At 34.9% G+C, this 22304-nt stretch overlaps 1 protein-coding gene across 7 annotated transcripts in view; it reads right to left on the bottom strand.

Moving 5' to 3' along the window:
* Nucleotides 1-22304, bottom strand: part of RALGAPA1 (Ral GTPase activating protein catalytic subunit alpha 1) — a 221604-nt gene that overhangs the window by 85485 nt on the left and 113815 nt on the right. For all 7 annotated transcript variants that reach the window (XM_060004676.2, XM_060004671.2, XM_060004677.2 and 4 more), the window contains 10 exons: nt 21650-21826; nt 19534-19686; nt 16845-17038; nt 16524-16622; nt 15613-15768; nt 13868-13996; nt 9573-9698; nt 6984-7042; nt 3067-3175; nt 1627-1737 (listed from right to left, as the gene is read on the bottom strand). In XM_060004676.2, coding sequence (XP_059860659.1) covers nt 1627-1737; nt 3067-3175; nt 6984-7042; nt 9573-9698; nt 13868-13996; nt 15613-15768; nt 16524-16622; nt 16845-17038; nt 19534-19686; nt 21650-21826 — 1313 coding nt within the window. The remainder of the gene's footprint in view (nt 1-1626; nt 1738-3066; nt 3176-6983; nt 7043-9572; nt 9699-13867; nt 13997-15612; nt 15769-16523; nt 16623-16844; nt 17039-19533; nt 19687-21649; nt 21827-22304) is intronic.

Below are 22304 nucleotides of genomic sequence, written 5' to 3'. Positions count from 1 at the left end.
CAGGCTCCTTAGTTGTGGCATGTGTGCTCTTTGGTTGTAGCAGGCGGGCTACTTAGTTGCAGCCTGCAGGCTCCTTAGTTGTGGCATGTGAACTCTTAGTTGCAGCATGCCATGTGGGATCTCCTTCCCTGACCAGGGATCAAACCCGGGCCCCCTGCATTGGGAACATGGAATCTTATCCATTGCGCCACCAGGGAAGTCCCAAGAAGCTTAGAATTTTTACACAAGTATATTTAGTGCTAAAATAGGGCCTGGCGACGTGGTTGAGTGGGAAAAGTCTGGACTTGAAATTTTACAGACTTGGGTTTGAACCCTGTTTCTACCCTGTTACCTTATGACTTTATACAGTTGCTATCTCCTCAGTTCTCTCATCTTAAATAAAGGGAGGAGAGGAGGCAGGGATAACAGTCCACCTCAAATGACTTTTTACGAATTAAATGAGGTAACATATGAAAAGGTGACTAGTATAGTGACTGATACATGGTAGTAGGTGCTTAATAAATATTAATTACTATCTTTCCTAAAAATGTTATAAGAATATGAAGATAAGAAAGATAAATTCTGGTTGGAGAGAACAAGTAAGGATTCTTATTTTTTGAGGAGATGGTATTTAAACCAATCACTGAAAGATGGGGGGTGGGGTAGAGAAAAGTAAAACATTTTAGGTAAGAAGAGAGTGAGGGGTATGTTTAGGGGCTAATAGCTGACTCAGGTGTCCAGACTACAGGGTATTTCATAAAAGGAATCAGTACATGATTCTGAAAAGATGGGCTGGGTCCTCATCTGGAGGCCTCAAATTAATTCCCAGCTAAAGGGTTTGGGTCTTATTTTATAGACAAAGGAAAACCACTCAGAGATTTTGTTTGTTTGTTTGTTCTTCAGGAAAGTGACATAAGAGTCATGTCAATGTGAATGATGACTTGGAGGGGATGACCTCAGAAGCCAGGAAACCAGTTTAGAAGGTTATTATAGTATCTCAAGAAAGAAATAATTAAGGGCTGAAAAATGTCAGGTATTGTAGGAAGCACAGAACACATAAAAAAAATAAAAATAAACCACTTCATAAATGACTGGCTGAAGAGGAAAGGAAAGGAATGAATCAAAATAATCTCCTGATTTTGGTAACTGGAGGGATGGTATGTTTTCTAACCTAAGACAGGGAATGAAGCCTAATATACATTAAAAGACAATGGCAATGATAAATTTGCATGTAGCATTTAAAACCAACCACATAATCTCTTAACATAATATAGAAAGGGACTGTCATGAACTTTGATATCTCAAAAAAGTACCTTGGGGCTTCCCTGGTGGCGCAGTGGTTGAGAGTCCGCCTGCTGATGCAGGGAACACGGGTTCGTGCCCCGGTCCGGGAAGATCCCACATGCCGCGGAGCGGCTGGGCCCGTGAGCCACGGCTGCTGAGCCTGTGCGTCTGGAGCCTGTGCTCCACAACAGTGAGAGGCTCACGTACCGCAAAAAAAAAAGAAAAAAAAAAAAAGTACCCTGAGTGGCCATTATTTAGCTATGCAAAATTTAAAGAAAACTATTAAATAATTTTAATCTCAAGGTATCCAAATCTAAGGATCTTTAACAAGTCATAATAAGAAATAAATGAGAAATTACTTACTTGAATAATTTTCAAGGGAGAATCAGGCTGGTAAATCTGAAGTCTAGGTACATAATGAACCAGCATGTGAAGCATGTTACAAGCTACATGGGCTACTGTTTTATTTGTAAACTGTAATAATAAGAAAAAAACAAAAAAGCACTGTTATAAAAAATTTCTTCCTGATATTATTCATCTCTGCATTAGCTGCTAAAAAATTTTAAATTGTATACATGTTTTTTTTTGTCATTCTATATTTGTGTTTATTAAAATATTATTAGGAAGATAAATATACACCTGCAAAATAGGCAAATCATAACACATTCCAAAGATATAATTAACTTTATTTTTTCTTTGTAATGTTTGACTGTCCTCATTAAAGTTTTATTCCATTTTCTCTTACCTGGATTTCTGGAATGGCCTCTAAAACTGCTAATCTTGTTATCCCATCTTTCCCCATTGCAATCTACTTACTATACTCAATACTTCCTTATTATCTTCTGAAGAACTGTTCTGATGCTGACGTTCTCTATGCTTAAAAATCTTAGATGACTCCCCAATGGTATAAAGTCAAACTTTTTATGCTTATCTTTCTATAACCAAATCTCACCCACTCTTCAAGCCCTGACCACATACTTCCTCTTTCCAGTCTTCTGTGATACCTAAGTCAAAGTGACCTCTGCTTTCTCTGAACTCAATCAGCAGTTTATATGCACCACTCATTTGGTTCTCTCAGCTTTTTATATTTTATTACTTATTTTAATCTTTTTCAGCCATCATATTATTAATCTCTTCAATCTAGTATTTATATTTCTTTTTCATTCTGGTATTCCTTACTCTGCCTAGCAAAGCACCTCAAACATAGTATATACTCAGAAATATCTGTCAAATAAGTAATATTTGTACTTTGTGTGTTCAGAGTTCTATACAGATATTATAATACAAGTCTTAGGACAAAAAATAATATCACTCATCTTTTTACAAATAAAAAATATCCATTTATTCATTCAGACTCTCCAAATAATTGGGTTATTATTTCTGAGCAAATCTTATTCTGGTCACAAAGAGGGCATTTAACTTGAATGATAAAGCCAAAACCTGAATAGCTCAAGAATTCAGGAAGTAATAAAGATCGAAGGGTAGGTTACAAAAATACTGATTAAGAAATGATAAACAGCCTTACAAATGTTGTTAAATGACTGGTTTCCTTTTTAGGAGTCATCCATATTTATCTTAGGGACAAAGCCAAATATATAAAAAGTTGAGATAAAACAGGTCATCACCAAGATATCCTAAAATCAAGAGTAGAACTATTCTTAAGGAAAAAGTCGGAATCAAAGAAATAATGTAATAATGAATTAATTATTCTGTAAGGGCACAATATATAATTAACATTTAGAGAAAAATAATCATACATTCTATACTATCTTAATATAGTCCACTAAATATTTATTTACTTACCTTTAAGGAAACACAAATTACATTCAGAGCTTCCTTAATTTGAGGATGATGAGACTCATGGACTAGTTCTTCACAAATCCAAATACCTAAACTGCAAAGTGCTACACACCTGCAGAAAAGGCAACCAATAATGATACAAATAAAAGTGGATGAGCGTTTAAGTGAAATGACACCACCACCACAACCAAAACACCCACAACCAACCAACCCAGAGTGAACATGCACTGTTTAGGTGAATTAATCAATTTGTTACTCTGTTAATTAATCAATTTATTGCTGTTAATTAATCAATCTGTTACTTAGGAAGATAAAGTGGAGGAAAGCACATCCCCCAAACTCTAAGCCTTATTTTTTTCAATTTAATTTAATTTTTATTTTATATTGGAGTATAGTTGATTTACAATATTGTGTGTTTCAGGGTATATAACAAAGTGATTCAGTTATACATATACATACATCCATTCTTTTTCAGATTCTTTTCCCATATAGGTTATTCCAGAATATTGAGTAGAGTTCCCTGTTCTAAGCCTTATTTTCAACTATAATTTATTACCAAGATCATAGGTGGGGATAACACACAGGATCTTTCTAACAAACCCATATTGATAAATTGATATTGTCATAAAGCTTCCCAGACAAATATGCAACCTGCTTTCAAAAAGGAAAGAGTGGGGACTTCCCTGGTGGCACAGTGGTTAAGAATCCACCTGCCAATGCAGGGGGAGCAGGTTCGAGCCCTGGTCCGGGAAGATCCCAAACTCCGTGGAGCAACTAAGCCCGTGTGCCACAACTACTGAACCCACGTGCCACAACTACTGATGCCCGAGCGCCTAGAGCCCATGCTCTGCAACAAGAGAAGCCACTGCAGTAAGAAGCCCATGCACTGCAACCAACAGTAGCCCCTGTTCACCACAACTAGAAAAAGCCTGCAGGCAGCAACGAAGACCGGATGCAGACCAAAATAAATAAATAAATAAATAAATAAATTTTTTTTTTTTTTTAAAAAAAGGAAAGTGTAATTTTATTGACTGATAGCAGCAGTCAGTAAGATATTATTTTCATATTTTTTACATTTAACATAGCTAGCTACAAATTCTTTTTAAAACAAATTGGGACCACAAATAAAATTTATACACTTTATAAAGGAATTCCAACAGAAACAGAACTTGGAGATTTTTTGTTCTGTTTCCTCATGTCTTGTGAAACTTCAGTTCCCTACTTCAACTGAGTTTCAGCTTGAAGAAAGTAATCTGATGATCAGAATCAGTAAAAATTCTATTAGTGTGTTCAAGTATAAGCTTCTCATGAAGCATATAATGTTTCTAAGTATTAAAAGAAAGTCAGCTCCTTCTAGTTTCCTGACATATCTTGCATGTCCTGATACTGATATTCTTAAATTAAATTCAGTAGAATGCTAAATTTCAGAACAATTCAATGCAGAAATATTTTTCTTCCTGAACATAATGGATCAGAAGTTAAGTCCCTTCTTTCAGTCCATCAGTGTTAATGCTACTAATTTACTATCAAAACTATAGAAAGTCTTCTATGTGAGGTCTACAGCTTCCTTTCTTCCCTACTGTTGTCCACCCATCAATCTTATGTAACATTTATAGATCTAAATAACCAAGTGACAGCTTTAGCAGTGGAAGGAGCTGTAATCCTAAAATAACAATAAACTCTGAAGTGAAGCAAAGTTCTCCATAGATGCAGCTAACTAAAGACACAGTAAAAGGCACAGACTGGGAGTACAAATGCTTAAGTTTTTGTTTTTTGGTTTTTGCTTTTTAAAGGTTAACATCAGTTTTTGTGTGTGCATGTGTGTGTACAGCTTCCTACATTCTTCAAGATGTCAAAATAATCTAGATTATTCCCAGTATGGCTCAACTTTCTGCTACTAGTCAGATTCTGGGGTATAAGCTTCTAAGGCCTTACATTCCTGAAAAGTATAGGCAAACAAGTTTAGAAAACGTTTAACGTTCGACTTCTGGGATTTTCCTATACTGTCAACGAGCTATCATGTTAATGATTCCCAAGTGTACATCTCGTCAATTATGTTTTAGGCTTTGATATTCTTTCACCTGAGAGGCAATGAAGTTTTTTTAAAAAAAAAAAAAAAAAAAAAAAGGCAGGGCTTCCCTGGTGGCACAGTGGTTGAGAGTCCGCCTGCCGATGCAGGGGACACAGGTTCGTGCCCCGGTCTGGGAAGATCCCACATGCCTCGGAGCGGCTAGGCCCGTGAGCCATGGCCGCTGAGCCTGCACGTCCGGAGCCTGTGCTCTGCAACGGGAGAGGCCACAACAGTGAGAGGCCCGCGTACCGCAAAAGAAAAAAAAAGGCAGAAGATGTAGAATCAGAAGCTATAGGTTCAATTCTGGTTCTGCCACTTATTACTTATGCATCTAATAAGGCTCTGAAGACAAACTGTCAGAGTTTTAATCATGGCTCTACATTTTCTGGGTGATAGGGCATATTACTGAAATTCTCTGAGAGTTGTTGTAAAGATTAAGTGAGGTAATAAAGTGTTTAGAACAGTGGCTGACACGTAGAAAAGGCTTAATGAATGTTAGTTTTCTAAGCCATCAGTTTCTTGCTAGCAAAATTGGAAGAATAATGATGATTCCAATAATTTCTTAAAATTGTGATGAGGATTAAATGAAACAATATTATAGGAATATCCTCGTAAACTTAAAAGGTTGTCATTATTAACACAGAAAATGCTAGGGAAAGAATATCGAAAATCATCAAATTTGGGGCTAAAGCTAAAAGAAATGAAAATGTGGGATAATGGAAAAGACAATGTCATTTTCTGGAGTAGCTGAGCAGTATTAAAATAGAATTAATGTTGAAAAAGAATTCACTCAAAAAAACTTGTTTTTAGTTACCTTGGCTATTAAGTAAGAAAAATACACAACTGAATTAAAAAGCTGGAGCTATGTCTCATTTAAGAAAATTGCTCATTACTTTTAGTTGCTGGAAAAAGAAGAGGTTTAACTTAGAATTAGAATCCAAACGGTCAAAGTCATGATCTGTACCATTATGAACCTTGAGTCAAATAATGTGTAGATTATTGAAAAAGACACAGCTTTGTGGAGGTTCAAGAAATATAAAATAATGATATATGATATTTGGGGGAAAAGAAGGAGCATGGTATGCTATTGGCAACATGCTTTTTTTTTTTAATTGAAGTATAGTTGATTTACAATGTGTTAGTTTCAGGTGTACAGCAAAATGATTCAGTTATGTATATATATTCTTTTTCAGATTCTTTTCCATTATAGGTTAGGCAACATGCTGATTTAAATCAACCTTTTTGAGAAAGGTTTAGTAACACAGACAAAATGCCACAGTTTTCACTTCTTAATGAGACATTTAAAAACAAAAACATTCTAAAATCTTATTATTTACATTCTATTTTTTAAAAATATCCTGATCAAATATTTATAAATATTAATATATACTATTTTCTTAGATATATTACTTTAATAAAATTGAAATTAAAATTGAAATTAAAATTGAAAATAAAATTGAATTAAAATATTAAAATATTTTAATTCAATTTAACAAACATTCATTGGGTAACTAGTACCATATTTCAAGGTACTACATGAGAGACGGTGACAAATATAATCTGAAGGGAAAGCAAAATCTACTTAAATAAAATTAAAAGAAATCATTTTGGACACAGAAGGTGAAGATACTGAAGAAGGTGACTAGGATTTTATTTTTTTTACTGAAGGGAAGGTTCATACTTAAATAATGAAAAAATGTATTTAATCATCCAAATAATTTAAATTTGTGATTCAGAATAGCTTTTGTGTATCTGAAACAATCTGGACTGCTAAATAATTCTGTTAACTTCTAAAATAAAACTACTAACACAGAATAGCTATGTCAAGTCTTAAGAATATCTGACTTACCGTGCAGGACCAGAGGGCTCATCTCTTGCCGAGCTTAATACAGTTTTGATTATAAGTTCCTAAAATGAAGGAGAAATATTAGCAATGACTAAGATTTTTCATTCATTTATTTAACAAATATTTATTAAACAGCCACCACGGACCCAGGCACTGTGTCAGGCGCTAGGGATACAATAGCAAAATAAAACAGACATTTTTCGTTCTCATGTACATACTTTTAGTATATTCCAATGTTATGCATAAAATTAGCTAAATAAATAAAACAATGGTATGGTCTGAATGTTTGTGCCTTCCCCCCAAATTCGTACATTGCAATCCTAACCCCTGAAGATGATGGTATTAGGAGGTACTTAGGCCATGAGAGTGGGGCCTTTATGAATGGGATTAATGCTCTTATAAATAAGAGACTCCCACAGAGTTCCCTAAGCACCTTCTACTCTGTGAGGACACAGCAAGAAGGCACCGGCTATGAACCAGGAAGAGGGTCTTCACCAGAATGTGATTATGCTAGAGCCTTGATTTTGGACTTAGCTTCCAGAACTGTGAGACATTTCTGTCACTTATAAGCTACCCAGTCTGTAGTATTTTGTTATAGCAGACAAATGATTTTTGAAATTTATCACCAAATGTATATGTTCAAAAACTTTTCTCCTGATTAGAAGAGTAATAAAATGCTCACTATAAAGATAATTAAAGCAGATTTAATAGCTCAAAGGTATGAACAAAACTTTTCACAACTTTGAGAATTATCATTTAAAAGAAAGCTTCCTCTTCTTATGTGTGAGTTTTGCGATAAGTGCTAGTTAATAGTTAATATGGTTTTTAAAAATCATTCAATTATTCACTCACTAAGGATTTATCAGCTATCTAGATTGTAAGCTCCTCAGAGGAGTAACCTTCTACTTATCTTTGTGAATTTAGCACCTAACCCAATGGCTAGCAATGAATAGGTACTTGGAAGCTACCTATTGTTTAAGCCCAAGAGCTTTCTATGTAATAGTGTTATTTTGGTTTTTTCTTTTAATCACTTCAGCCATTACTGCCTATACAATGGCCAGCAAAGGACAAGGCCACTCTGATCATACAAATCACATATAGTAGGCTAGGCTAAGCCCAAACAAACTCAAAACGGCCTAAGCAAACTGAAACTCTTACCTATCTTTGACCTTCAGGATCTTCTGAAAATAGAAGAAACCAAAGCCATTACATCCCTGAATACTAAAGGTCAATTTGTATAGTTTTAATTAAATATCATTATAAATCTGCATCGGCCCCTACAATTTTATGTTTAAGTGGAGTTCACTTGTTTAACAAATGTTTTGGGAGAATATTCTACATGCCAAGCAACGTGTTAAGCTCTGAGGATATAGCAATAACTAAGACCTTGTGGTACTTATTTGTCTAAAGTATAAATCAGACACTGAAAAATAATTACAAGTGTAATTATTACAAATGTTGCACAGAGAAATACAGGTGGTATGGAAAGTATATGCAAAACTACTGACAAAAATTTGATTTAAAACATTTCTTTCAGAGAAAGCACAAGTTTAAAAAAAAATCATCAGCATGACTTCTGAGGAGATAGAATGCCCCTCTCTCATCCCTTCTTTATTCTCTTTTCCCTTCTAATTCTAGGGCCAATTCAGGTCAAACAGAGACCATCTGGCAATTACTATAACAAGCACAACTTCTTAGGACTGTTAAACCTGTGGGAATTTATAATACATGGGCATTCAGTTAGAGACAGGTCTTGACTTAGTGACGGAATTATTCACTACCACGCACATTGCTGGGTCCAGAGCACTAAGTGCCTTTATCCTAACTACGAAACCTGACCTCACCACTCCCCTCTACCCTGGTCTAAGAATTACTGAGTCCAGAGGACTAAGGATTCTGATCATGTCACACCTTCCCCTTCAAACAGAGGCTGACCTCTACAGAGGCACAAAACAACTTTTCACCAATTTTTTTTACTTGAAATTTTTTAAAAGGCTTGTAAACAACAATTAGGGTATGTCTACTCCTAATTAGACACTATCTTTTCTTTTTTTTTTTAAAGATTTACTACCTGGGTAAGCAATTGTATAGACAGTTCAATTTTGCACCATCTCTTACTCAAGCCTGTTAATGCTTCAGGTACATGGGATCTCCACCCCAATTCCACAGTTTCCTATAGCAGACTAGAATATTCCATTACATTGTTTGATTCATCACCTTGGAAAACTGGGAGAAGGAGACAGCCAAATATGTAGGTCGAGTGCCATCTCAATCTTAGAAGCCTTACATTAGCAGCATAGTATATGGCTCATGGGATTTCAATAAATGTTCAGTGAGTGAATGAATGAATCCTAAGATAATGACATGTGAGTGGGTTCAATAATGAGAAAATGTTTCCAAAGTAATAGTTATAAAAAAAGGTTATGCTCCTAATGGACATTCCAGCCTTTGTGTCTGAGGGGTACAGCTGGCTAAAGTTCTTTAACAATTGTGTGGATTTCAAGAGGAAAATGAAGACCACAAATTTTACTGAATATACTGTTATGATTATAAAGTCATTTAAACGCTAAAAATTAGCACCTAATTTCTTACCTTAACATCTGTAAATTGAGACACAGCAATATCAGGAATGTTGGGATGGAGAGCAGGCAGTTCACAATATAAGTTGGGAAAGCAAACCAAAGATCCAAGAAGAACTTGTGCTTCCACTCTTGGTGCCTATGTATGAGATTTTAAAAATCTTTAATTATCAGAAAAATTACTTTATTACCTAACCAGATTACACAGGGAAGTCAGAGTACAAGCAAAATTGAAAAAGGAAAGGGGAACACAAAAAGATTAGGTTTTCATCTATACTTTCCACTAAAACTACTGTTATTCTCAAAAAATGCAACGAACAAATAGTAGAGCTTTCTTTAAGAGCAGCTAATAAGCAGAAATGTGGGTACAGCTACTGAGTATGTATACAGGAATACAGTTTTAGCTAACAGCATAAAATTACCCTAATTTTGAGGAAAAATATAAATACTTTCATTCCAAAGGCAATTCACACATCGTAACATATTGTTCTAATGAGCAGAAGACTCATGATCTCTAGATTATATCCGTTACTATCTAAGGATGAATAAAGTAACTAAGGATGAAAATGGTCAATATATCTTCAAGACACAGGCATTAGTCTAGATGTGTTTTATGATATTATGCACAAGATGAAAACACTACCTATACTACTTACTAAAAACAAAATTAGAAATTATGCTTGGACTGCAGATGAAGGTAACTTTTCATCTTTTTTCCTTAGCTGTATTAAGCCATTTCTGAAGTATCAGCACTGAACATTTCTTTTTTCTTCTGCCTTCTTGCATGCCCACCTAACATCAACATCCACCTACTGATAAATTGCTTTGTTTACTAAAATACCTACAAATTGATTTATATGTTTAATAACACCTAACAAAAATGCTAAAACCAATCTATTAGAAATATAAAACTTCTTCTATTTACATAAAACAAGAACCTATCTCCAAAGGATTTCCTTGTTAATAAATGTTATAACAGAGGTGATATTATGATTTTCAACAAAACAACTCATTTCCATATTAAAAAAATAATCTAGATTTACAGATACAAGGCCAGCAGTATAATGGGGCGGGGTAAGCTCACATCCACCATCCCGATTTAAAATCAATTTTACTATAAAAATGAAACTGAAAAACACCCCCAATATTTAATGATAGAGATTAGCTAAGGGTTTTTCTTTAAAGTTGGATAAAAAAACTGGGAATATTCATTTAAGTATGTGGGGCATAATGGGAGGCAGAACTGGAATGGAACTGTAATTAAGAAAGGCAAAACCTAATCAAATTACTTTGAAATCTGCCTGGGGGCGGGGGGATTAACAAAAGGAAGATGATATGTGTGGGATCTAAAATGAAACTCCAAAGAGCAAGATTTAGACTGTGTATCTCCAACACCGTCCAGAGGAAAAGACTGCCCATAACCTTACAGTGGTGATGTGTCAGGTTTAATTCTTGTAATGATTTGGCTTCCTATGCAGCCTTTCTCAATAGGTGTTCCTCATAAGAACCACAGAAAACAGAAAACAACTGTTTTTAAAATTTTCCCAAGGATGTTACAAAAGTAGTATCCTTCTAGATAGGGGGACGGTTTAGTCACATAAAATGGATGCCTGGGCTTCCCTGGTGGTGCAGTGGTTGAGAATCTGCCTGCCAATGCAGGGGACACGGGTTCGAGCCCTGGTCTGGGAAGATCCTACATGCCGCGGAGCAACTGGGCCCGTGAGCCACAGCTACTGAGTCTGCGTGTCTGGAGCTTGTGCTCCGCAGCAAGAGAGGCTGCGACAGTGAGAGGCCCGCGCACCGCGATGAAGAGTGGCCCCCGCTCGCCGCAACTAGAGAAAGCCCTCGTGCAGAAATGAAGACCCAACACGGCCAAAAAAACAATAATAAATAAATAAATTTAAAATGGATGCCTAAGGACATCAGGGCTGTAGGAAATGTGCCAACTACTCATCTGGAATAATCAGCCAACTGAACAGTTATAGTTTTCATAGTAAATGCATTAAAAAATGGCATTGGTTTATGCATCAGGCTCCTCTGAGTTCTATCAGCTTTTGCCAGTATCCAAGAGATTGATAATCTGTGTACTCTGTTAATACTAAAATAGCCTTGTAACTTGTTTACCATCTTTAGTTTGTCTTCCATTTAATCTATTCCCAGTTTAATACACTTATTTAACATTAGCAAAGCACAGATTTAATCATCTCTCTCCCTACTTTAAAAAATTCAACTGTTTATCTAATATAAAATATAGCATTATAATCTGATCCCTGGCATTAACAGACCCTCCAAGATATAGTCTAAAGCAGTGCTTCTCAATCTTTACTGTCCATACCAATTATTTGGGATATAGTTAAAATATATATTCTGTTTCAGTAGGTCTGGGATGAGGTCTGAGATTCTGCATGCCAAATGTTTCCGGTGTGCAGACCACATTTTGGGTAGCTGGGATCTAAAGTACCTTTCTGTTCTTTGTGTCTACTACTCTCTAGTTAGACTAACTAGCTTGTAAACAAAATGAATTATTTGTCATTCCTAGGACACAGCTTACTCATGCCTGTTTCCCTATGCCTGGAATACCTTCCCCCTTCTCCATTTTCACTCATAAAAATACTACTAATCTTTCACGGACCTACTCAAATATCTTTTCCATGGAACCTCCTGATATCCCTTAAAAAAAAAAGATCTCTCCTCTGTCTTAATTACCAAATAATTTTATTTTGTTTAACAAACACTTAAATTGCACATACAATGTGTCATATAATGTTCCAACCATGTTACAAATACTAACTCAAATCCCCATAAAATAACCAGATGAGGAAGGTTACCTCCATTTTATAGAAGAAGAAACTTAGACACAGAGAAATCAAGTAACTTGCACAAGGTCTCACCGCTAATTAAGTGGCAGAGCTGGGATTTGAACCCATGCTTTTAACCACTATGCTAAGCTCCTCCTACTGGTACCTCTTTGTTGTCCTACATTCTATAGTTGTTAATATATTTTTCTATCTTCCCAGCAGCAGACTATATGCTCCCTGAGTACAACGTGTATCTCATTTATTCTATATCCTTCTATATTCCACACAAAGGAACACTTTGTACACAAGGGGAAACAAAAGTATAATAACCACAAAAGGGCTTAGCACCATGTTGAACACATACTAAGTGCTGAATATATATTTACAGATTCAATTAATAAATACCTATAACCATGATGCTGTGCCAGGCCCTGAAGATACCAAGATAAGTAAGACATGATCACTGTTCTCCAGGAACTAGGGAAACAGGGTTAATAACTAGCTATAAATATAGGTTGTTCTCTTATGTGCACATTTCCTCTAGGTGACTGTATCCAGTTTCATGGCTTTCAATAGCATCTGTAAGCTAATGTCTCCCAGTTTTACATTTTTGGTCCAGACATCTCCTTTGAGATCCTGACTTGTATATACAGTGGCCCTTCTGACATCTCATGGGTGTCTAACAGGCAGCTTCCTATGCCCCAAATAGAACTCCTTTTCATTCACTGTTGGTCTTTTGCAGCTTATAAATGAAATAACATGTTAAACTGCTTTGCAAGTTTTATAACTAGCACTAGTCAAGTATGACTGATTTTTCTTTCCCAAATACTTTTAGTTTTTCCCAGTAGACATTCAGTTATTTCTCATTTATACTTTGTTCCAGGGTAATCTTTCTAAAATACAAATGTGATCATGTCACTCTGCTTAAAATCTTTCAACGGCTACTCATTCTTTCCTTAGGATGAAATCTAACCTCTTGAGCACTACAAACAGAGTTACTGCCTTCCTCCTTAGTTCACTTCTGCCACTTATATCTGAACATGTTCCAGTTATACTAAGTTACCTGGCATTGTCTCACAGCTCCAAACTGTATGAAAAATCCTCACATGCTGTTTTAGAGTTTACTCCTAGAGCATATTTCTGGGTTACCTCACCTATATTTCTTTCTTCTCTTTTGCTATAGCTCATTGCCCATTTTCAAAATTTTCTTCCCTCCCTGTTTGTTTCCTTAGATTTCCTCAATTTTAAATTGTTTTGCTTATCAGATTTAACCCATTTTTGTAGATCCTGGGTCAATTTATCAAATAATTTTAGTACTTTCTTACACTTCAGAATTGTTTACTTTTTTTTTAAAGTGGGAGAGACAATCAATTCTAATTAAATTACATATCTTCCTGAATATCAGTTTGTTATATTTTATCAACAATGGCTCTTCCTTTGTTGCTCTGTTAGATGAATCTTGGTTAACCGCAGTTTGTTATATTATGAAGGACAGGAAATAAAAACTTACATTGAGAAAAGCTGAAGAAGCCACTCTACCAGCTGCTACAATAAAATCCATAATAAGCATTGTGGCACCAGGCAAACCAAGTGAAAAAAATTGAGGTGAGCAGTGCTTGATGATTGTATTGACAATATCCTTAGGAATAAAGAAAAGAGGAGAAGAAAAATATCACAAATGTAATCTTGGGTATCAGCTAATCAATATCCTTAAAAATAGACATGTATGAAATAATAAAACAGGTAATAACTATAACTCGTTGGCTAACTGGAAAGACTAATTTTAATTCTTCCAAATAATCCATGCTTTGTACTATATTTTGTCACAGGAAAGTAAACTGCAAACACTTTTCTTTTTAACTGACATCAATACAGCATTTTTTTTTTTTTTTCACCCTAGAGAGCCAGTTAGAAGGGTCTCTACTTCGGAGGGTTAAAAATATAAGGCCCAGGCTTCCCTGGTGGCGCAGTGGTTGAGAGTCCGCCTGCTGATGCAGGGGACAAGGGTTCGTGCCCTGGTCCGGGAAGATCCCACATGCTGTGGAGGGGCTGGGCCCCTGAGCCATGGCCGCTGAGCCTGCGCATCCGGAGCCTGTGCTCTGCAACGGGAGAGGCCACAACAATGAGAGGCCTGCATACCACAAAAAAAAAAAAAAAAAAAAAAAAAAAATACGGCCCATGTGTTGTAAAACTTAATTGCAGAGTAGTTCCTTCTGCCACCTATTTGCTTCCACGTGATAACTCTGATGTCTGAAGTTGCATGACCTGTTATGTGGCAACTGGAGAAATTCTCTTTTTTAGAAAAATTGAAGTCCTTTGATGATAGACATCTAGCCTCAGAAATCCAGAGGTAGGCATTTTTAAGGGAATATTCTCAACTTGGTTGTTCATTCATTTTGCCTTTGGAATTTACCATGAGGATGCAGTATAGCAGGTTGTATTACTCAATCCAATTTAAATGAACGCTCTTTATCCAGTAATTAAGAATATCATTTTATTTGAGACATGTTTATAAGGTAGAACACAATAATTATTTCAAATTAACACAAGAAGTTTTTTCACTTTTCAGAAAGATACATTATCATCTTTTAATATTAATTTAATGCTCCTGAAATGAACTGCAAGTGAAATTTAACCACGTTGTGATTACAAACATTTACATTACTTTGACAGGCAACTTCCTGTACTTTTCAGTTTTATGGCCAGGATCAAGACCTGTGAAGTAATGTTCTAGAGACATATTTATGACTATCTAATGTAATGACTATATTGATGCAAATCAATATACTTGTCACTATGGTAATACAATTTATAAAAATAAGAAAATGTGATGTGCTGACTCTTAGAGTAGAAAAAAACCTCTGACTGCTGCATGACTAGCTGAGCAAATACCTAAGTCCCAATTGCCAGTTATCAAGTAACAATTACAAAATACCTAACAATAAGTACCTTAGGACATTAAAGGAAGATGTTGTCCGTGTAAGCAAAGGATGTTTTAATCTCTTCAAAGAGTGAACAGTTCTTATAACATTAGAAGAAAGATGCACTTAATAATCAAGTCAATCTCCCAACTACAATAGCTTGTTTTGAAACTATGTTTCAGAATAAATGAGGTTATAAATGGAATAAATCTGTAAATAAATTACAATATAAGGGAATGTTTTTAATTCTACACCTTGAAAGTCAAGAGTTAAACAGAATAAAGAATCAAAGATAAACTTATAAAGTGACTTGTTACAAAGTACATATATTTACCTGGTCAATATGAAGTAATCCACAGTGCATTATGTTGTAGAAGTGTGTTAGGAAATCTCTATTTGGAGAAACATCTTGTCTTCTTTTCATTGTATTACAAATAAGTTTATAGGCGTGTAATTTACCTTGCTTATATTTATCAGTTAACATGGTTGCCTACAATTGAAAGATGTTGTTTTTAATACTCAAAACCAAATACTGTTTGTTAAATACTGAAACAATTGAATATAGCAAGCTATATATTTGTTTTCATTTATTTCTATGTTGGCCCATTTTCTTTAATGAACTAAATATCAGGATTCCTGAAATTATTTTTATCATTAAAATGATACAATGTAGGTGTGAATAACTATACACTGTTTCACTTAGGAAAATGCACCAAACATATCATATAATACTTAAAAGAATTAGTTCTTTAGAAGTACTAGCATATTCTATAACACAAAACTGAGGTTTACATTTCATTTAAATACAATAAAAACATAATTTACTATATTCATTTTTGTTTTAGTAATAAAAATGATGCAACCTAAATAATAATTTTGCTAGGCCCACTCTCCTCTCTATATAACCCCTAATGGTTAGTTAAAAATTAAGTGTTCTACAGGGAACTATATTCAATATCCTGTGATAAACCATAATGGAAAAGTACATGAAAAAGTATGTATATATATATATGTATAACTGAATCGCTTTGCTTGCTGCAGAGTAGAAATTAACACAACATTGTAAATCAACTATACTTCAATAAATTTTAACAAAAGCAAAAAAACACAAAAACACACAAAAAACAAAACTAAGTGCTCTAGAAGACTACACAATAGTCTTCTCTCTCTCTACTGTTTGAGACTGACCACATACTTATTTACTAAATGAAACTTTTTAATTAATATTTTATATATTAAGCTTACCTTGAAAAGCCAAGGTGTAAGAATTCTCAGTGGAGGAATTAAAACCGGTGGAGAAGGGGAGGTCAGGTTATCAGTTGAAATGCCGAGGTTATCTCTAATCTGTAATTTTCAAATAAAATGCAACAAACCTATGAAAAGTGTTCTCTTTCCCAGTTTATTTTACCTTAAACTTGAGATCTAGTTCCTACCACTAACAATATATTTAAACATGGTTAAGGCATCAGTTCGTAGTGCGGGGGTGGATGTTATCTAAGGCTTTTTCTGTACTTCTTAATACTTTATTTTTCTTTCCTTCTCCCTTTTTATCTTTTTCTTTTTTACCTTAGCTAGATTCTGCCAAAGTTCACAGAGGTAATCAAAAACTTGAGCATGTATTTCAGGATCCATAATAGCGTTGACATCTCCCAAAATACCTAGCATTCTTCGCCACATTACAGTAGCAACATCAGCATGCCATCCTGTGAGAGTGCCCCCTGCCATCACACTACAGCATTCAGATGGAAATTCACTGATTTCTATAGAAAAAAATAATTCACTGGTGTCAGTAATTTTTCTAGAGAATTCATCACAAAAACACATAGGAGTCAAATTAATAATCTTAAATATCTACAAAAGTGAATAAAAGAAATGTTAAGATGCATCAGTGTTATTTTTTCCTGGTAAGGTCAAAACCTCGCTAGTTCATAATTCCTTATTTTGACAATAATTACTTATGCAATAGGGCATCTATCTAGATTTACCTAAGGAGAAAATGATGCAGATAACAGATGGAGAAATTTACATTTGACATAAAGATCATATTTATAAGTACATACTCTCTATTTAACCTAATAGCTACTTCAAGTTCCATCATCAAATTAACAGAAAATCTCAGGCTGAAGGCAGATCCTGTAGGAAGTCTTCCTAAGCCTATTTCTTTGTAATTAAACCTTCCGAAGAAATATATTTCTGTATTTCACAATTAAGTCAGGCCTAGCATTAAAAGGGATATCACAATGGCATGAAAAAAATAATTTAAATATAATCTAAAATTTCCATAATTACATTTATTTTGTTTATTAATACTGGCATGATTATATATAAGACATATAGGTAACCTAGGGTCTTAGTCTCATTTCTGTCACTAATTATGTGATATTGTACAAATTATTTAATAACCTCCCTGAAGCTACAGCTCCTCATCTGTAAAATAGATGCTTTAGGTAGGTATCATTATAGATCTCCTCCAGCTTAAAAAAAAAAAAAAAAGCCATAATTCTATGCAATGTATATAACGGAAAAGGCAAAATCACTAGAAAGTCAGTAAAGACTTTTTCCTGCTTGATAATATGTCAGTGTACTGATAATTTACAAAGTCATACACAGTATATGTACATCCTCTACTCTTAATGTTTAACTTTTTTCTCTGCATGTAAAGTGTACAATAACTGAGTATATTATTAAAAAGTTACTGGACAGTCTTTCACAATAATAAACACAGGTTTCTGGTGTAAATTCACTAAAATAAAATTTTAAAAAAACACTACAGGGTTAACCATCACTGTTAACATCTCCCTATTCTACAGAACCTTCATAATATAGTGATAACTCAACTGATTGGTAACTATGAAGGACATTATTGGAACAACTGAGGATAACTGACTATAGACTAAAATTGCAATGATGTATCAATGTTAAATATCCTGAACGTGGCCCTTATATTATGGTTATGTAGGAAATGTATACTTATTTTTAGGACATACTTGCTCAAGTGTTTAGGTGTAAAGGGTCTGATACTTGCAATTCACTCTTAAATGGCTCAGAAAAAAAAAAGGTGGGTACGGTGGGGTTGTTTTAATGGGTGTGTGTGTGTGTGTGTGTATGTGTGTACAGGTAGAGAGAAAGATAAAGTGGTAAAATATTAACAACTGGTGAATTTATCTGAAGGATTTATGGGTATTCATTTTACTAGTCTTGCAACTTTTCCATGAGTTTGAAATTTTTTCCAAATGTTGGGGAAAAAGCTGAAAATAAAAACCAAAAAACTGCAGGCCAAGAGGAGGAAAGAAAAGGTCAGAAATAATCTACAAACCAGAAAATCAGGGCTAGGTAATTGCATATTAAGAGAATGAGGGCTTCCCTGGTGGTGCAGTGGTTGAGAGTCCGCCTGCCGATGCAGGGGACACGGGTTTGTGCCCCGGTCTGGGAAGATCCCACATGCTGTGGAGCGGCTGGGCCCGTGAGCCATGGCCACTGAGCCTGCACGTCCGGAGCCTGTGCTCTGCAACGGGAGAGGCCACAACAGTGAGAGGCCCACGTACCGCAAAAAAAAAAAAAAAAAAAAAAAAAAGAGAGAATGAGTACCTTAAAAGGGGGGGCGGGGGGCAGAAGTCACATGGTTTTAAATTTCTTCCTTTGGCCAGAGAGTAAATGTGCTGCACTACCAATGAAAACTAGTATTTTACATTATTCATTATAAATATCTTATCACTTGTGTCCTTGACCAAATTTTCTGGCATATTTTCAAAATGACTTTTTATCCTGATGCTTGTTACATGATGTAGGACTTAACAAAAATAACTTTTTATTAACTTGCAGTTTCTAAGGTTTCCTAGTCACTTTTAACCATTTACTTAAATATAAAAATACTTCATTTGGACTGCCTACTTTGATTCAGCAGGTTCTTCAGATAAAATATTAAGAATAACGATGCCAAATTATGTATTTCCTGCTTTAGGAAATGGTAATGTAAATGATAATATAACATACAAAAATAATGTAACCACTAATACCAGGACTATAATCAACTATAATAAAATAACAAAAATCAGAATGCAAATATCTTTCTTTAAGGGCAAGAAAAAAAATGTTATACTAATTAATTTCCCAAAGACAGAAAAGTCCAAAAGACTTATAATAATATTTACATAACATATATAAAATAACCAAATTTAATATGCCTTATTTAAGATCTCCTGACACTAATGCCCTGAAAGGAAAGAATGGCAAAGATCTAATTTCCAAATATTGCCTAGGTCATCTGGCGTCTGTAGAACAGAGTGGTGGAGCTTCTCATCGAGCTGTAGATCCTTTTGTTCCATGTGATCTATATTCAGTGTGGAAGGAGAAGGTGTCTGTGACCTGGATCCCAGAGCTGAATGGACTGGAGAAGCACTTTCTGAACCTGTAAATATAATTTCATAAAATTACCACAAAGAATATATTCAATACCCTCTACCTAAGATGTAATGCTTAAAAGCCCAATAAAACACAAACTGAAAACATCAAAAGATAAATCAGGTTATAAACTGGCCAAAGAGGTCAATAAAATCATAATACTGTACAAGATTTCACATCTAGCAGTCTCATTCCATGTCTACTATGGGACTAGTGTGGAATGAGAACTGGACATACCAATTAATAGGGCCCATCAGTGAGAGCAAGAATGCCTACTTCCATTCCTGGTCCAGCTATAGAAACTCTGGTACCCACTGCTACTTTATTTCACTTACTTCAGGCTTGAGGCAATTCAGGAGAAGAGAAACTTGCCCATTGCTATATGCCACTAACATTGCTAGCCTTGACATCTTTCATTTAAAAGCATATTTTTGAGAGTCAGCTATGGTTTTGCATATATTAGCATTTAATTCCTTTTTTATTGCTGAATACTATTTCAATGAATACTGGATGGATGAATACATTACAATTTGATTATTCATTCACTGGTTAATGGATATTTGGACTATTTTCAATTTAGCTACTGTGAATAATGCTGTTATGAACTTTCACATACAGATGTCTGAAATAAATACCTAGGAATGGTCATATGGTAAATGTATGCTTAATTTTAAAAGATACTGCCGTATTTTTGCAGAGTGGCCCTACCATTTTGCATTCCCATTACAATAATGTAATGTATGATATTTCCAGTTGCTCCACTCTCTTCAACACTGGTATTGTGTTTTTAACTTGAGCTGATTTATTATGTGTATAGTTGTACCTCATGGATTATTTATATTCCCTCATTACTAGTAATGTTGAGTATCTTTTCATCCAAATTTTCATCTAAATTTATGTTTAAGGACAACTACAGTAAAAGGTGTTTATTGTAAAATAAGAATTCTTCTTTGAGTAGTAACTTAAATTCTGTAACGATCAGACTGTGGATACAACCAAACTGGCTCCTATTTGGATACAACCAAACTGGCTCAGCCCTCATTCTGCAATGCGCAGGCTAAAGTTCTTACTTATCCTCTGGTAGAAAAGATGTGGAATAGAAGAATGTGAAAACATAGGATGGGTTCCTGTGAGTATTTCACTGGCCGAATTTCATCAGTTTGATTTGGCTGAAGAAATGTGCCTAATTCAGACATGCAGACATCACTGCTCCAGTCTTTCAAGTTCCAGCCAACCACAGGATGCAAAAACCACCCTATTGATATTTCATCCATCATCCATCAAAGGGGTGTCAAACTGCAGTAGGAACCAGAGTGAATCTGGATAATACAGTGGAACTCTTGAAGTATGGGCCACAGGCTGCTCAGGCTCCCTCTGGTCACGGTACTGCTCTTGGAATAATGTGGCCCTGACTTTCATGACTCAATTTCTTGGACCCCACTTGTCATATTATTGTCAGGTTTGACCACACACAAAAAGTTGCTGAAAAGCATAATTTACTATATTAATTTACTATATAAATACAGAATATTAGTATACTGAGAAACAGACCTTATTTTAGGTAGTGTGCTTTATGTTTGCAATAATAAATAGTTTACCAAAGAAATCTACAAAAATCTAGGCTAACTCTGAAAATCAATGAAAAAGGTAAAGTGCAGTACCTCAACTTTTTTTGGTTATTTATTTAAAAATTGCTGCAGGAAATGCTCTGGTGCAAACATACACAAAATTTTGCCTACGGTATTAGGAGTTCATAGAGTTCCCTGAAGCTTATCCATGTGGACTCCAGGTCAAAAAACTCTTATATTAATGTTTTTTTCCCTCCATTGTTACATAAAGATGAGTGAAAAAAATAATACTTAAATAGTAATAAGTAATACATAAAATCTATCAAATATAAGTCTGAAAAGGTTCTTTGGTGGCTTAAAAAAAAATGCACTTAAGGAATACACTCCCTTGAGTAACTTTACCAGTAACCGTTGCAACTTCAGTACAAAAAGCTTGTTGATTAAGACTGCTTGTTTCCGAATCGATGTGAAGTGTGGTTAGACTAGCCACTTCTTGCTCTTCAGCACTCTGATAATGGCCAGAACCTGAATCCACATCAGCAGAGGATGCATTCCCAGTATCAGCTCCAAAGCCAAAATCTATAGGCAGAAGAAATGCTAGTGTACAGAAGTTCCAATTATAAAACAAAAATATTTACAAAAGAGACACAGCTACTTCATCAAAACAATTAAATATGAACATTCCCCCCAAATTAATTCTATTTACATACCACTCAGGCAAGGGTAAACCATGTTAACACTTTGAAATTTATAATTAGAAACAAATTTTTAAAGATCCTCATAGCCTATTATTATCAAAAATAATGATAAAAGGACAGAGACATACAATATATCATCACTATTCTTATCCCTGTTTTCTGATAGCTGGAAATATACTTAACTGCTTTTCAAGTTTTATAATCTCTAGAAGAGAGATATATATAATAAAAATGCCAGATACGTGGTAAGAGTCATTTTTCTTTCAAATCATATTTCCAGTCCAAGATCAGAGTAGTATATAATCCATGAGGGCAAGAAACATAATTCTCCAATGCATCTCCCAGCTCTTCACAAAGTT

Source organism: Delphinus delphis, chromosome 2, assembly GCF_949987515.2.
Source record: "Delphinus delphis chromosome 2, mDelDel1.2, whole genome shotgun sequence".
Taxonomy (NCBI): Eukaryota; Metazoa; Chordata; class Mammalia; order Artiodactyla; family Delphinidae; genus Delphinus; species Delphinus delphis.
The sequence above is the reverse complement of the archived record's forward strand: the minus strand, read 5'-3'. Positions and strand labels throughout refer to the sequence as shown.